This window comes from Patagioenas fasciata, chromosome Z (assembly GCF_037038585.1).
Source record: "Patagioenas fasciata isolate bPatFas1 chromosome Z, bPatFas1.hap1, whole genome shotgun sequence".
In the NCBI taxonomy this organism is placed as follows: domain Eukaryota; kingdom Metazoa; phylum Chordata; class Aves; order Columbiformes; family Columbidae; genus Patagioenas; species Patagioenas fasciata.
This window is the reverse complement of record NC_092560.1, coordinates 24,671,032-24,685,427: the sequence shown is the minus strand read 5'-3', so window position 1 is coordinate 24,685,427 and position 14,396 is coordinate 24,671,032. Positions and strand designations below refer to the sequence as shown.

Sequence of the window (14,396 nt, the reverse complement as noted above, 5' to 3'; positions counted from 1 at the left end):
TTTGTATAGTTGTGGGTTTTAGATTATTAGTATTTAATTAAACATTCATTTACAGAAATCACTTGACTTTAAACATTTCTTTGGCACTGTCTCATGAGATTGTTGCTTGGATGTATCAGAGGGACTTCTTTGTGTTTTGTTGTATTGCATTATGTGACCAGTCCCTGGTTCTGTAGGGATTTATAAATGTGATTTAGTCCGTGCACAATGCCTATTTGCAGCTCTGTTAAATCTGTATAGGATCTAAATTGGGGGCCAAGGAAGGAGGTGTTTTGGTTTTGTGAGTTTTTTTGGGGGCTTGTTTTTTATTTAAGGCAGGTTTTTTATTACCTCATTTAGAGCTGCACGCTCTAATTTTGCCTGGGTTTTTAGCTGCTTCTGTAATACCAAAGAAAATTTAAATTAAAAAACCAAGATGTGTTATATAAGAGGCATTGTGTGGAATTATATTTTCTACAAAGGTAATTCTAAGCACTTATAAATAATATTAGTGTTCCAGGTTTCTGTAACTGATGTGTTGTGGTAAAGAGTTAGCTTTGTTGTAAAGAGTTAGCTTTGTTTTCCTCTACAACACTTCAAGCACTTTGCAAAGGTAGGCACGGGGAGCAGGGGGGGGGACCACCACCAAAATCCCCTAGAAACCCCCTGGACCTTAAGGAGGGAATTAGTACATGAAATTTGCAACAGGTCAGTCATATTGATACACAATTTGCAAACTGAAGCTGGAAAAGCAGGGTAAGATGAAGACAGTGTTTTTGGAGAGTCCAAAGACGAGACTGGCATCTCTTGCTCTTGGCTGTTCAGTAGAGATCGCTGATTCATTCTGACTTAAACATTATCCTGTTTACGCGTTGACAGTTATTTCTGCAAAATGCTAATTTGTTAAAGTATGTTTTCAGATTCTCTTCAGATAGTGTAAAAGCTGGGACAGAAGTAGAGGATAACTTCATTTGTCCAGATGTTTTCACATTTTTGATGACTGTGTCTCAGATTTACTAGTCTTTCCCTCCCCCCCCCCATTTTTCACTGAAAAATGTTACAGGAAACAAGGTCATGCATGTTTTATCAAGCAGCAGATTCTGCAGCGTCCCTGTCCAAGACCACTTCAGCCTTTGCTTTTGGCAGGTCGTGTATACTGGGGGAGAACAGAAATAAAAGAACCCACAAAATGAGAGCAGCAGGGACAACATCTTAATGTTATGAGAAACATTTTTTTTTTCTTTTTTTAGCTGTATAAAAGGTGGCTGGGGTTGTGATTGTATTCTCCTTGGTACTTTACCTTGTATGGAAAAGTGTGAAATTGTACTTTTAGTCTGCAAAGGTAGAGATTTAGAAGTTTGTCAGAGAGAAAAGTAGTATCATTCATGATATTCTGGTTGTTGCAACTGAAGGTGCTGTCTCACCTAGAACGATATAGCGAAGAGGCATGGTGATACCATTTTGTGCAGTTATTTCTCACTGTACATAAGGTGATTGCAAATTTTCTTCATTTGTCTTTTGAGGTTCAGTAACATTTTTTTCTTAAGTTATTCTGATCAGGATTTTCCTATACTTGACTCTCTTTTCCCCAGTTCTTTTATGCTGTGTTGGAAGAGAATAAACCCCAAAGAAAAGTAAATGTCTTAACCCACGGAGGGGAAAGGAAGTTTTAAAACATTGGGTTTACGTTTTGTCTCAACTTCACCTCTTCCTCCTTCTGTGTACCACCTGCTTGCCTACAGAAGACTAGCAGCGTCACTGCCCTTCCCCCCTGCCACATAATCTTCTGCTCCCGGTTCACAGGAAGAGAATTCTCGCTCTTCAGCCGTGGTGAGTTGCTGCACCGTGTAAACACAGATGACAGTTGCTGTAGAGGCAGTAGTTCACTGACCTCTGAGGAGAGAAGTTGCCAGGCTGAGGAAGTGAGATAAGAGGGCAAGAAAATGGAGATGACAGAACTCAGAAGGAAACTCCAGAAGGGTTTACTTTTTTAAAATCCAGGTCCTGGGGAAAGCTTCCTGACCCAGCCTCAGGCTGGGCAACTTATCCTAACAGCGAGTGGCAATTGGAAAGAGTTACGACTGGTTTTCCTCACAGAAATATTTGTTGTCAGAAACCACTTATCTTCTGTGGAGGAAGAGAACCTTGCATTTTCTACCAGGATATAACTCTGCTTGAAGAAATAGTTGTGTTTTTATTTGCCTAGAAGATACTCCTTTTTTTTCTTTTTTTTTTTTTTTTTTAATAGACTCCAGAGCACTCCTGTAGTCAGAGAGAAAAAAACTTTGTTGAACATCTGGTGCCCTTCAGAAGTACTGAACTATGTACGGCAAGTGGTGCGTCTTAGCTGTTCTCTGTCTTCCACAGTTAAACTGTTGAGAGCCAACATTTACCTGAGAAATCGCTGCCTGCCAGAAGAGGAAGGACAGGTCTTCAGAGGCTGGGCCAAGAGTAACCATTTTGAAACCTTTTCCAGTGTGATAGGGCTGATGTTGTCTGTTGCGCTGCTGTTCAGCACGCTAAGGCTGCAGAGTGAAATGCATGTGACTTCTGAAAGCTTCGTTCAGCCTGCTTGGTTCTTGAGTGCATCTGCTAAACTGGCATCTGTTTTGTAACTGCTGATGCTATTCTTTGGCGATGTAATACTGTAGCAACAAATGTTGGTTTGTGTTTTGACAAATCCCTGTTCACTTACGACACTGGGAATTGCGTTTGGGAAAGGATAGCTTGCTTTCTTCAAAAGTGTCTTCCAGCATCACCTCCCCACTATCTCAGTCTTGCAGTGTTTAAGAAAGCCGAGCCACTTAACAGGCTGCTTTGTTGCTGTTGTATTTTTTGCCTTTGTTTGCACTCTCAATATTTATTTTAAGCTCTGACTGTAGCTATAACTGTCATGTGTGTTCTCTAGAGGTGATTGGAGGGTTTTCCCCCTAGACACTGTTTTCAACAAAAATGTCTTTTAATAGAAAAATACTTCTTTCTGGTTCAGTGGTGAGATGGAACATTTTTTCCACTTTGAAATGTGATTTTTTTTTTTTAACCTTTTACAAAATTGTCTCCTAATTTCTTGGTAATTCACTAGTAGTTGTTTTTACATAGAAGCCAGTGCTTTGGTTGTTCAATGTAGAACAGTGGTTCTCCATTTTTTGTAACCAAAAACCAGCAGGCAGAATGAGAGTAGTAGCAAGCAATCCACAGGGACACTTTACTTTGAGTTAATTTGCTTCATGCACACAAGAACATTGGCATTTCCTTTTTTATATCTTTGTGAAAGAAATCAAAGAATAAATTAACCCTTATTTAATGGTCTATGCTATTAAAGAGAGCTGTTTGCAGTACAGTTCACGAAGCAAAGTCTAGTATGATGTGGCACACTTGTGAAAATACCACTTGGTCCCAGTTTTCCTGTTGTCATCTTTTATTGCATCACTTCAGAAGAATTCAAGAGATGTGTAAGGGAATCATGGGAAATTTGGGACATTTTTCATATACTTAATGCAAAAGGTCTTTCTGACCTATTGTGGTTACTTATCGACTGTGCATATAAAGCTGTGCAGATAACTATAGGTCTGGATAGACTAAGGATCCTTAGATACCACTGTCTCGGAAGATAATATTTGCCAAAGCGGTTGGGCAACCATTTGAATTGCTTGGGAATTATCTGATGAAATAGTCTTTTGCTGAAATGTATCAGCATGGTGAAATGGAAATGTTTTGCAGATACAAAACAACTTTTGCCAAAGCTTTGATGGAACCTAAGCAGAGCTGTTGCTTGTGGGCAGGTCTCTCATTTTGGTTGCTTTTCTGGTAACTCACTTACTTGGCAGGTTACTGTGATGCCGAGGCTTCTAGGATGTATTATTGTTTATTCTGCTTTTCCAGCAGCACCCTCAGGTGGCTTTTTTCCCTGGAATAAGCAAGAGCAAAAGCTTCACTCTTTTGAGTGAAGAAATCCTGATTGTTTTATACCTAATCAGAATGGAAATATTGAAATCCTTATACCAACAGCTTCTATCCACTTCGTCCCTGTGTGTCATGCAAGTGGATCAGGCCAGGATCGTTACTCTTTCCTTGTGCAAAAGTTCATGGACTCTTGCTGAATTGCTGATACAGACAGTGGTTTGCCAAGCAAAAACTGTAAGCAAATGTTATCTTTGCTTCTCCACTTTTTTTAGCATATGTTTTGTCATTGATATGTTAGTCTGCCATCTTCCTTCTATGTCTGCTTGTTACCATGTGCATTCAAATTTTGATCTATTAAAAATCCTTGTGTGATGTTAATGTACAGCTGACGAAACAGGAAAAATCATTTGAAATCACTTAGCTTTTTGCAGTTGTTTCTTGCACGAGCAGTTTTTTGCTTGTGCCAGTGGCTTTACCTTGTGGCAGGGCAACTTTTAGATCCCTCAGTATTTGAGGGCATATTATAAAAAGACCATGAAAACTGAAGACATACTCTACAAAACATCTTTAAATATGTTTTAAGACAATATTTTATATTTTTGTGAAAACTGTTTTTAAAGTTAGAACAAATATTACCTGGGAAAAGATGGCAGAGTTTTCTTAATGCGGAAGATTTAAAGCGGAAAATTTAAAGCACAGATTAACTTTATGTCTAAGCTTGGCATCTGTCGTCTGAACAATGGAATAAGTACTTAGATTTTCCAGGTTGCTTACTGGTTTTAAAGGTATTATTGAGTACTTTGATGAAGTTAGTCACAACATTGTTTTCTCTTGAATATGTAGTGGAAAGATGTGAATGTGTTGCTGTGATTTTTTTTTTTTTTTTTTTCTCCTTTTTCCTGAAATACTGGCTCATGAACAAAGACTTCAGAATCTCTTGCTTGTCCTTTAGAGAACAGGGGCATTTCTACACGTGCTGATGTTTTAAAAATACAATACTTTATTGCATGTTGAAGTAGCATATGCATTTTGTTCATTGAAGTTAATATACTTTCGTGCCTAAAAAAAACCACCAAAACAAACCTGCATACACAAAGCCAAGCAAACCAGACGTACAAGGAATAGTGCATGTTGTATGCAGAGTATGAACACTATTATCTGTTTAAAATTTTAAAGTTTTCATAGCATAACAGGCCATGCTGCGTGCATATTATGGGAAAGTTCAGTTGTACTCCATTTGTCTGTATATTCAAACTGTGACTACTATAATTGAATGTTAAGTATACAGAGTAAGTGTAAGCCCAACTAAACAAAACAATTAGAGTTATGAAACTCAGTGACTTTTTTTCTTAGTCTAATCTTGGGTTTAAAGGTAAAAAATTAAATTGGGTGGTCTTGTAACATGACACATGATACTCTTTAGAACTTACTGATATGCTCCCATAACTAATGTTAAGATCTGTTAGTACTTTTTGTGAGACTTTTCTAGTCTCTTACATACAATCTTAACCACCTGTCTACCATTACTTAGGAAGATTTTCATGACACATGTTTGCAGTGTTCATTCAGGTGCTTTGAAAGAAGCAGATGTGTATAAGCAGATAGAAAGTGCACATTTTTGTCATCTTCAGTTTACCAAATATGTCCTGGTCTACTGGCAATAAACATGTTGAGTTGTTGGGAAGCAGCTTGTGTCTCCAAGGCCTTACCTGTGAATAGAAAATGCTGGTTTGATCTTTCTCCTCTCTTGCCAGCAAATAGAGTATTCAAGGTACTCAGTGACACAAGCAAAATGAAAACTAGTATTTATAGGAATTCTGAAGGCTTGCTGAAAAGTGACTGTTTCAGGTTGTAGAACCTCCTCTGCATAACAAAATCTGTATTGTGTTCTTCACAGATAATGGAAACTTGGAGATGATGGACTAATTTATTTTGACTGAGTTTTGTTAGACTCTAAATTCATTTTGAAATTGAGTATTTAAATCCTTGCAGCTGCCAGAAATCTAAGCTGGGGTAGACTTGAACAGATTGAAGGGAAAGAGCATGTGTGGGAGCAAAGCCGCTGGCAAGATGATGCACTGTCAGACTGGCACAGCCAAGAATGTAGGTAACATTTTTTGCAACTCTGCTGCTAAAAAAAGTTGTGTCATATGAGACTTACTCAGCCTGAAAGTATGTACACTGAATAGTTTTTATAAGATCTTGATGCAGACCCTATAAAGAGTTAATTCTCTGTGTGCAGAAAGAAAAGTGGTTGACTCACTCTTGGGGAAAAAAAAAGAGAGAGAGTGAGAGAAACAAATACCTTGCTATTACCACCATGAGCCTGTTCGTGAGCTTGGAGTTTTTAATCTTTGAATTTCCTTGTTTTTTGTCAGGAGCCATGAGCTGCTGTTTCATAACGAAGCAGTATTTTTCTTCTTTGTCATGTGTATGATAGATTTGATGTTAGGCTGCTTTATCCAATTTTTGCCTTTGAAATGTAAGCTGAGCTTATTCAAAATGCTGCAGCCCTTATTCTATAGGGCTCTGCTAGGCGGAGAGTAGAAGTGGTTTGAGTTCTTAGGTTCACCTGGTTTGTCCCATAAGTTCATTAGCTACATGAGATAGCTGCTAATGATGTTAGACAATCGATCTGGAGTTTATGGAAAAACTACACAATTAACTACAGTCTGGTAAATCTTAACGCCGTTTTGCTCAAATTCAAGAGCCTGACGGGATGATGAATGCAAGGCAGTTCCGAGCATTGAACAATACTTTTAAAATGGAAAATAATTTAGAATACCCAGCAATGTGTGTTGGTGTGCAGCCTGCGTGAGCAGGTGTTGGTTCTGTGCTTTGTTAGAAGCCAGTGCTCTCAGATCAGATTCGTGGCATGTGTGCTCGGTAGGTCAGTGGCTCCCACTGCCCAGGTCTGGAAAACTTGCATCGACTGTGCTGGACTTCGGGTCGGATGTTAGTTAGCTGGCTAGACAGCACTTGGAAGAGAATTCTTGCAGCTGCATACAAAATACACAGCTGTCCAAACAAGGCAAAACTGCTTATCTCTGGAGCCAGTGTTGCAAGGGGAGAAATGCTAATCATTGCCGTCACAGTCTGACTGCTGTGGGGAGAGAAGCTGAATTTACTGCTCGTTGAAGTGGATTCCTTTTTCTTGGGGTATTGGTGAAAGACTCAGTAGACACACAGCACATGGTGCTGAGGAAGTAGTGTTGATTTCTTTCTCTTCTGTCCAGGGAGATTTCTACCTGAAGAATCACCAAACATAAAGTGAGCAGAGTTCTCCCGTTTTGAACTCTTCTGTCTTTGAACTTCCATTGTATTTTGTTTCCCTCTAAGTTTTAAAATTCATTTTTGCTTCTCTGTCAGGCCCTTTCCTATGTCGGGAGGATTACAACAGGGAATTTATCATTTTTTCGCTGGTGCAGAAAGCTGCTGTTGTGCTTGTGTTTTCAAGTGGTGCTTCTTGCAACCACAGAACTGTTGTGCAAAGGGAGCGAGGGTGGGTGTGCCCTTGTCCTTCCTGCTACAAGATGCTTGGTGTTGACTTCCACATGAGCTTGAAATGAGTGGCTGTTGTCAGTTTTCAAATAGAATTATTTTTTCTGGCTAACAGGAGTGTTCTTACATGAAATGAGCATACCATGTCTCTTTTTGTAATTACTTTTCCTTTTTCATTTCTTTGTGTAATGCTGTCAGCTGTTTTCTTAAACTTATGCTGTATTCACAGAAAATAAAAACATAGTGCAAAAAAAATATTGGTAATTATATTTCAAGTCAAGTGTCTGGTTCATAGACCAATTGCATGCTAGAACTGAGGAGGAGTCTCTGATAGTACCAAAAATGTGGGTTTTTTCTTTTAACTTTGTATTTTAAAAAACCCTAAATTTAAAAAGTTCTTGGCAAAGAAGACAGGAATTTGGGCAAATGAGATAGGAGTGGATCACTCTATCTAAACATAAACACAGATGTGAATTCTTAAATAATAATGCATTATTTTAACATTGTGTTTTTATTGCAGATACATTATGTTCCACCACTGCTTGTGTGCCTGTTTTGTCTGACCTGTGGATACCAGCAGCACGTGGGTGACTTGTGATGTGTTTATTTAAAGGGCTTCATTACTCCCATGTTTCCTACAGAGATTTCTCATGTGATAAAAGGTAATTAACAGCATTTTATCTGTAGTGAGAGAATGCTCAGATTCTTGAACCTCCTAAGATGTATGTTTGAAATGGTATGATTTAAGATCCTAGCCATGGAGGTTTACCTAGAAAATCCGCACTCCCTCCTGCCCCCGTTTCCCCCTGCCCTGCAAACCACAAACCAACCAACAACAATGACAGAAAACAAAACAACAAACAAACAAAAACCCAAACCAACCAAACAAAAACCCCACAATGAACTCGCAACACTAAACTGAGGGTGAGGGAGGATAATTTTCAAGAAGAGAGAGTTTAAATCTTGCAAAACTGGTAGAGCCCATACCTCAAGAAAAAATTGTTGTTCTGAATGGAGCTGTGAATGCTGCGTATTATTAAATCACTGGAGTTTTGTGTGCCCTCCACATTTTAATGAAATTTCTTGCATAAGTGACGGTTTTCAATCTCGTGCTTAATTTCTTCCTAACTGACGTAAAAAGAACCATATGAATTAGTGCAGCCTAGTGTGTCTGGTAAAATTAATTCTCTGTTAGGTGCACTGCAGGTACAGACAGCAACAGAGAATTGCATGTAAACATGTTGCATTTTAGATGCTGTTGATTATGATTAGAACAATATTAGTTCATTTAGTTCTATAAACAATATTTCCATTCATTGTTGGATAGACATAATACAAAGAGACCAAAATGAATGGATCTGTCAGTTGAGGTGGAGGTTTGTATTCAACAGAGGGATTAGAGTCTTTTAGAAAAAATACTGTAGTTATGGAAGAAGGCTTCCACACGTGATCAAAGCTATGAATGTTTTGTATAAGCAAGTGGTAGAACAGAAACATTACATCTTACTTATTGTTGACAAGGGTAGTGAGAAATCTTTAAAAGATGATGTTTCTAGTGATGTGGTGGCTATTTTCTTTTAAGACACATGAATTCCTTGATGAGTTAAGAGAAATGCTTTTTTTTTCCTTAGTTGAACACTTGTTACCTGTGTGCTGCCTTTGCAGCTGAAAGCACAAACCTTCTCATTTAAAGGTGGTTGGGACTATGAACAAAGCGTAGGGAATCCACATGCCCCGCTAGATCAGGACCCAGGGAATGTAGTGAGTGAATCTGGACCTTCAGATTCAGGTTTGTATGTCTGTAATACACTGGCTCTTTGCATTGCTTAGTTTGGGAAATAAAGTGATGCTCCTTTCTCTTGATGGTGGTGTCTTTACTGTTTTTTTTCCCCTCCCTAGAATCACCGTCATGGTAGCATTGATTTATCATCCTGTATTCATAACTGAATATTTTTGTCTGTCACAGCACATTAAGTTAACATTTTTCTCCTTTAAGATGTTTAGCCTTTTTTTCTGCTGACTTAAATGTTGCAATCCATTTTTGTAGCACAAGTCAGTTTAGCCCACATAAATTTATAGTCATACACTTATCTTTTCCTCAGTAATTGTAATTAGAAGATTTTAAAAAAATCATGTTCCAAACAGCTCTTTTATGATAAAGCAACAGAGTTCAATATAAACAAAATCTGTTGAAAATGCCACTTTAAGAATGTAATATGTCTATGCAAAACAATAAATATATTTTTAAGTTAAACAGTAGCATTTTCATAGTCAATATCTTTATTAACTCTTCAGTGTCTTCAACATACAGTGGGATGGAATGCACCCTCAGCAAGTTAGCAGATGACACCGAGCTGAGTGGTGCAGCTGATGGGCTTGAGGGACAGGATACCATCCAGAGACGCCTTGACAGGCTTGAGAAAAGGGCCCATGAGAACCTCATGAGGTTCAACAAGGCCAAGTGCAGGGTCCTGCACATGGGTTGGAGCAATCTGCAGTATCAGTACCAGCTGGCAGATGAAAGGATTGAGAAGGCCTGCTGAGAAGGACTTGGCGACACTGGTAGATGAAAAATGTGCACTTGCAGCTTAGAAAGCCAGTTCTATCCCATAAAAAGAAGCACAGCCAGCAGGTCAAGGGCTGTGTTCACCTGCTCTACTCTGCTCTTCTGACATCCTACTTGTATTCCTGTGTCCGGCTCTGGGCTCCGCAGCACAGGGAAGATGTGGACCAGTTAGAACAAGTCCAGAGGAGGGCCACAAAATAATCAAGAGTGCTGGAAGAAGAAAGGCTTAGAGCTGGGGTTGTTCAGCTTGGAGAAAAGAAAGCTCTGGGGAGACTTTATTGGGCTCCAAACCATTCTATGATTCTAAAAAAAATCAAACCTTTATAACTGCTGTCTTGTTTAGACCTATTCTGCATTTTCAAAATATGGAATGCTGAATTCCAGGCGGTAGTTACTTGGAATAAGTTTTAGTAAAAGCAGACCTTATAGACTGTGGTTGAAGCTTTTATCATAAGCATGAAGTATACTGATTAAAATTATAGTGGAGTCACAGAAAAGCGAAGACATTCTTTGATTGGCTTGTGCAATATGTTGTCAGCCTGCGGCTATATATTGAATCATTAGTCTCTTTTTAAAAAAATACATTTATCAGATAGTATTTTTAGCTCAAGTTCCTTATGAATAGACTTAAGTAGTCTGGCAGAAAGTGGTCTTGGAAGTCCTCCCATTCATAGCTACAAAACAAGTCTGCTTACGTAGAATCTCAATTCAGCATGTTTTAAGTGTCTGCTTAAGACTAAAACTCAGCTGAAAGGTGCTATTCTGATCCTTCTCTTCATCAGTGCTGGTTCGTGACCTAGCTAGTTGTTTCATCTTCTAAGTTCTCAGTGAAATCTTTGCATTTAAACAGCAAATATAATGAGTTGCACAGATGTAAAAGGATTATTTTGGCTTACAGGTTCACTAGCGAGTTTCAACTGGACAGGTGAGCCCACACTGTGTAAAATCCAGTGAGCGGTGATAAATCCTCTAGTTTTACTCCCAATTAATGTCTTTGGTTTTCCTATCATAGTGTCTGTTATATTTCAGAGTAAGGCCATGTAGTAAATCAAAGAGAAACACAACTTGTAGTAAACTTTCTAAGCCGTTCTCTTGTCCTCAATTTTTCCTGTGGCAGAATGATACTATCATTACATGAGAGTATTACAAGCAAAAACAAATACAGTTAGTCAAGAAGTACTTCTTAAATTTCTTTTAGGCAAGTGGTCTGAACAGAACCAAAAAGAAGAATGGCCTGTCTTACAATGACAAATATGGAAGGTCCAGCAACTTCTGCTGTCAACCAGAATGGTGACATCCGTGGGAATACCAGTGCACCCAAGCAGACAGAACCATTGCTTCAGGTGTACCTTTATTATTCTCCTGGGAAGACAGGAGGAGATTACCTTCAATTTCCAGCTGGAGAATATGTTGCAGAAGAAATTTGTGCTATTGCCTGTAAAGCCTGCGGTAAGTATGTACATAGTGCTTTTCCTAAAGAAGGAGTGAAATTCAGCCTAATGCAAGAAATAATCAAGAGCTTATAAAAATGGTGACCTTTTAACTGAATGCTGATCTCTCTGTTCTTTCGGAAGTAATCAGTTTCAGAAGTAATTAGCACCAGGCTGCAAAACACTTCCTCTTGAAATGGTTGTGAAACTGAGATTACCATCAGGTGGTTGCCATCTTTTTTCAAATAATTTGAGGGTATACTAACCTTTATCTGGAAATCTTCTTTCATTGAGCTGAGATGTAGTTTGGATAGTTACACCACAGCAGAAGCTGGAAATAGCTTGAATTACTTTATGATGCAACCCTGCAAAACATCTGTCCTGGAAGTTATGTGTATAGCATATACTATAAATGCTTAATCATTTTGCAGATGGGAACTGTTCTGTTAGATATAACTTGATTGCTTGTGTGTATGTGTGGTTAATGCTTTTCATAATAGTTTAGGAAATAAAGTAAGTAAATTACAGGGTCGTATATTTAAAATAAATAAATAAAACATGTTTATGTTTAAGAATGCCTTTGAATTGTTACATTTACCCAGCGTATAACAAGAGCAGGTGCTGAGGCCCATAGTAAAGTAATTCAAGAGTGTGTTTTGTGCATGTCTTTCTTTCATTGCAAAAGTAGGTTGAATTTGTGAATAAAAATTAATTCCAATAAACTCAGATACTAAAGTGACTGTCTTTTTATTCCTCATGCACATGTGCACACATACATATGTTCACAGCGTATCTCCATAACTACTTTTAGGCTGTCAGTGGTACAAGGTTGGATTTGTCTTTCAGCTTTCCAAGTAAAAATTTGCATTCCAGGTGCAAATGAATTTAAAAGAAAGGCTTGTGATTCCAAATCTTTCTTTTCCAGTGGGTGACAAATATGAAGCTTCTGACTCTGACGCTATGTTTTATTATGTCTAAACATCTTATACTTTTGTGGTTTTTGTCTTTTGATTGCTATGCTGTTTTTAAATATGATTTTAATGACTTCTGGGAGGATCTGTCAGTTTTATTCTGTGCTGTTGAATGTCTTGTACTGACTTAATTGCATGCGGTGAGTTGGCAATTTACTTGTATATGCTGGCTTCACGACGACTCTTCTCGATTTAAGCCCTGTTGTTCCTTGGAGTTCTTTAGGTGTGGCAGAGTCTGACTAAGAATCTGAGTTCGTAGAGTTGCTCTTCCTGTAGTGTGAGAACTTTAGTCAAATAAGCACATGTAATGAGTTCAGCAGAAGCGCTGCCTGGGATTAATTCTGAGAGACCATGAGGAAGTGGTATTTTTAAGTTTGCGAAGTTTCAGCTGTGTGAGATTCCACTGCTCTAATGACACGATAGGTCCGAGTTTGACAGATGGACCTGGGAGTGTTCTTGAAGTTAAGGTATCTTTTGATGGTGACTCAAATCAAGATCTTCCAGATATCTTCCACTGTGTCCCCAAGGTTCTATAGTATTTTTCTTCCAGTTGAAGAAAAAAAGTGTTGTCTCCCCACTTTAGAAAATATACCCGTACTAATTTCTGTAATAACAGTGGATTTCTTCACATTGGTGCCCATTTGGGGGGGGCTTCAGTCTTGTCTCTTGTTACATTTGTCAATTTAGTCCAGGCCCTCAGGTGCAGCATGTAAAGGTGTATAAGGCTAGTGGGAGCGAGGTTCTTCACTTTTGCAATGTTGAAGTGATATTGAATTTTTGTATTAGACAATAGTTATATATTTTTAATGGAAATAAATAGTTGTAGTCACTGAGGTTATTGAGGTAGAGAACAGTTTTACTAGACAGTGGTGGGAAAAATGCTTTAACTTAGATATGGATGTACCAACTTGCCAGAATATTAAACTGTTGAGGGCTTGTATCCATCAAATTCAGAATGTTTAAAATAACATGATTTTGAAAGAATATACATACAATGATACATGTCAACTGTGACATCAAGTACCTTGCTTCCTTTGCTTTCTATCTGACCTTTTTTTTTTTTTTGTGATGGGGGAATAACATGTCATTTGCACACAAATTTTTCAGTTATTCTTCTAATGCATTGGTTAGTTAAAGCTCACCTTCCAGAAAATCTCCCAGCCTTATCAGAGTTCATGGGAACAGTAGCTACCTTGGTGGTTTAGTTAGCTGTTTCTACTGTTACTGCGCGTCTGTCCATTTTTTTTCTTCCCTTTTCTCTGGTTTGAATATTCTTTACTTCAGTTTTCAGATGTTTGTTCAAGTTTTGTTTCTCCTTTCCTCATCACCAACCCTAGGGAGATATTTATGTGCCATAATCAAATTATCTTTACATTTTCTTTTTGGTAAAACTTAAACTGATTTATTTATTTAGCTTGAATGTCATAATTATTTGAATTTTTTTACGTCTTCTACAGTTTCACAGGAAGATGTGCAGCCCAGGCCATGTATGATATTCTTGTCATGCACATTACCAACATAAAAAGTTCAATTCCTGCTAACCCACAAATCCAATTAGTATCCCATTACATCGTCTGAAAGACTTCATACTCTATTCCTTGTTTTGTCAGGCCTCACAAATACTCTCATTTCTTTCTGAATTGGTAGAAAAGGCAGAAATTGCTTCAGTTTTTTGTTCTTTATTTTTGTTAGCAGTTATTAGTTGTTAAATAATGAGGTGTCACTTATTTTCTGTTTTTCCTAGGAGGTTTTACGGTTGCACAACAGAACACACAGGTCTGCAAAGCCTATGCAGTTAAATAATGTCTGTGTTAGCAAGACTCATCTTTTGGGAGTTAGTTAGCTATGAATCAGAATGCTTCATAAAGAGAGTGGTTCAGGTAGTAGACATGTCCAAAGTGTGGCAAACTTCGTTATTGTTAATGAACTTCCTCCATGCTCTGAGCATGTTAGATCTTGTGACAGCAAAGCTGGTTACATCGAAGTAACACTGTTAGTTACTGGCGGCAAGCAGGACTGAATCCAGGCAAACATCAGGAGTCACAG

The 14,396-nt window shown here is 38.2% G+C and overlaps 1 protein-coding gene across 6 annotated transcripts in view; it reads left to right on the top strand.

The window, feature by feature from the left end:
- The window catches only part of JAK2 (Janus kinase 2), a 91,833-nt gene that overhangs the window by 31,219 nt on the left and 46,218 nt on the right, over positions 1-14,396 (top strand). For 3 of the 6 annotated variants that reach the window (XM_065861096.2, XM_065861097.2, XM_071802875.1), the window contains exons 2-3: positions 7,904-8,045; positions 11,148-11,398. In XM_065861096.2, coding sequence (XP_065717168.1) covers positions 11,179-11,398 — 220 coding nt within the window. In that variant the 5' untranslated portion in view covers positions 7,904-8,045; positions 11,148-11,178. Of the gene's footprint in view, positions 1-2,352; positions 2,431-5,784; positions 5,986-7,903; positions 8,046-9,060; positions 9,173-11,147; positions 11,399-14,396 lie in introns of those variants that run through there. The other 3 variants (XM_071802877.1, XM_071802876.1, XM_071802878.1) reach the window with 3 other exon arrangements.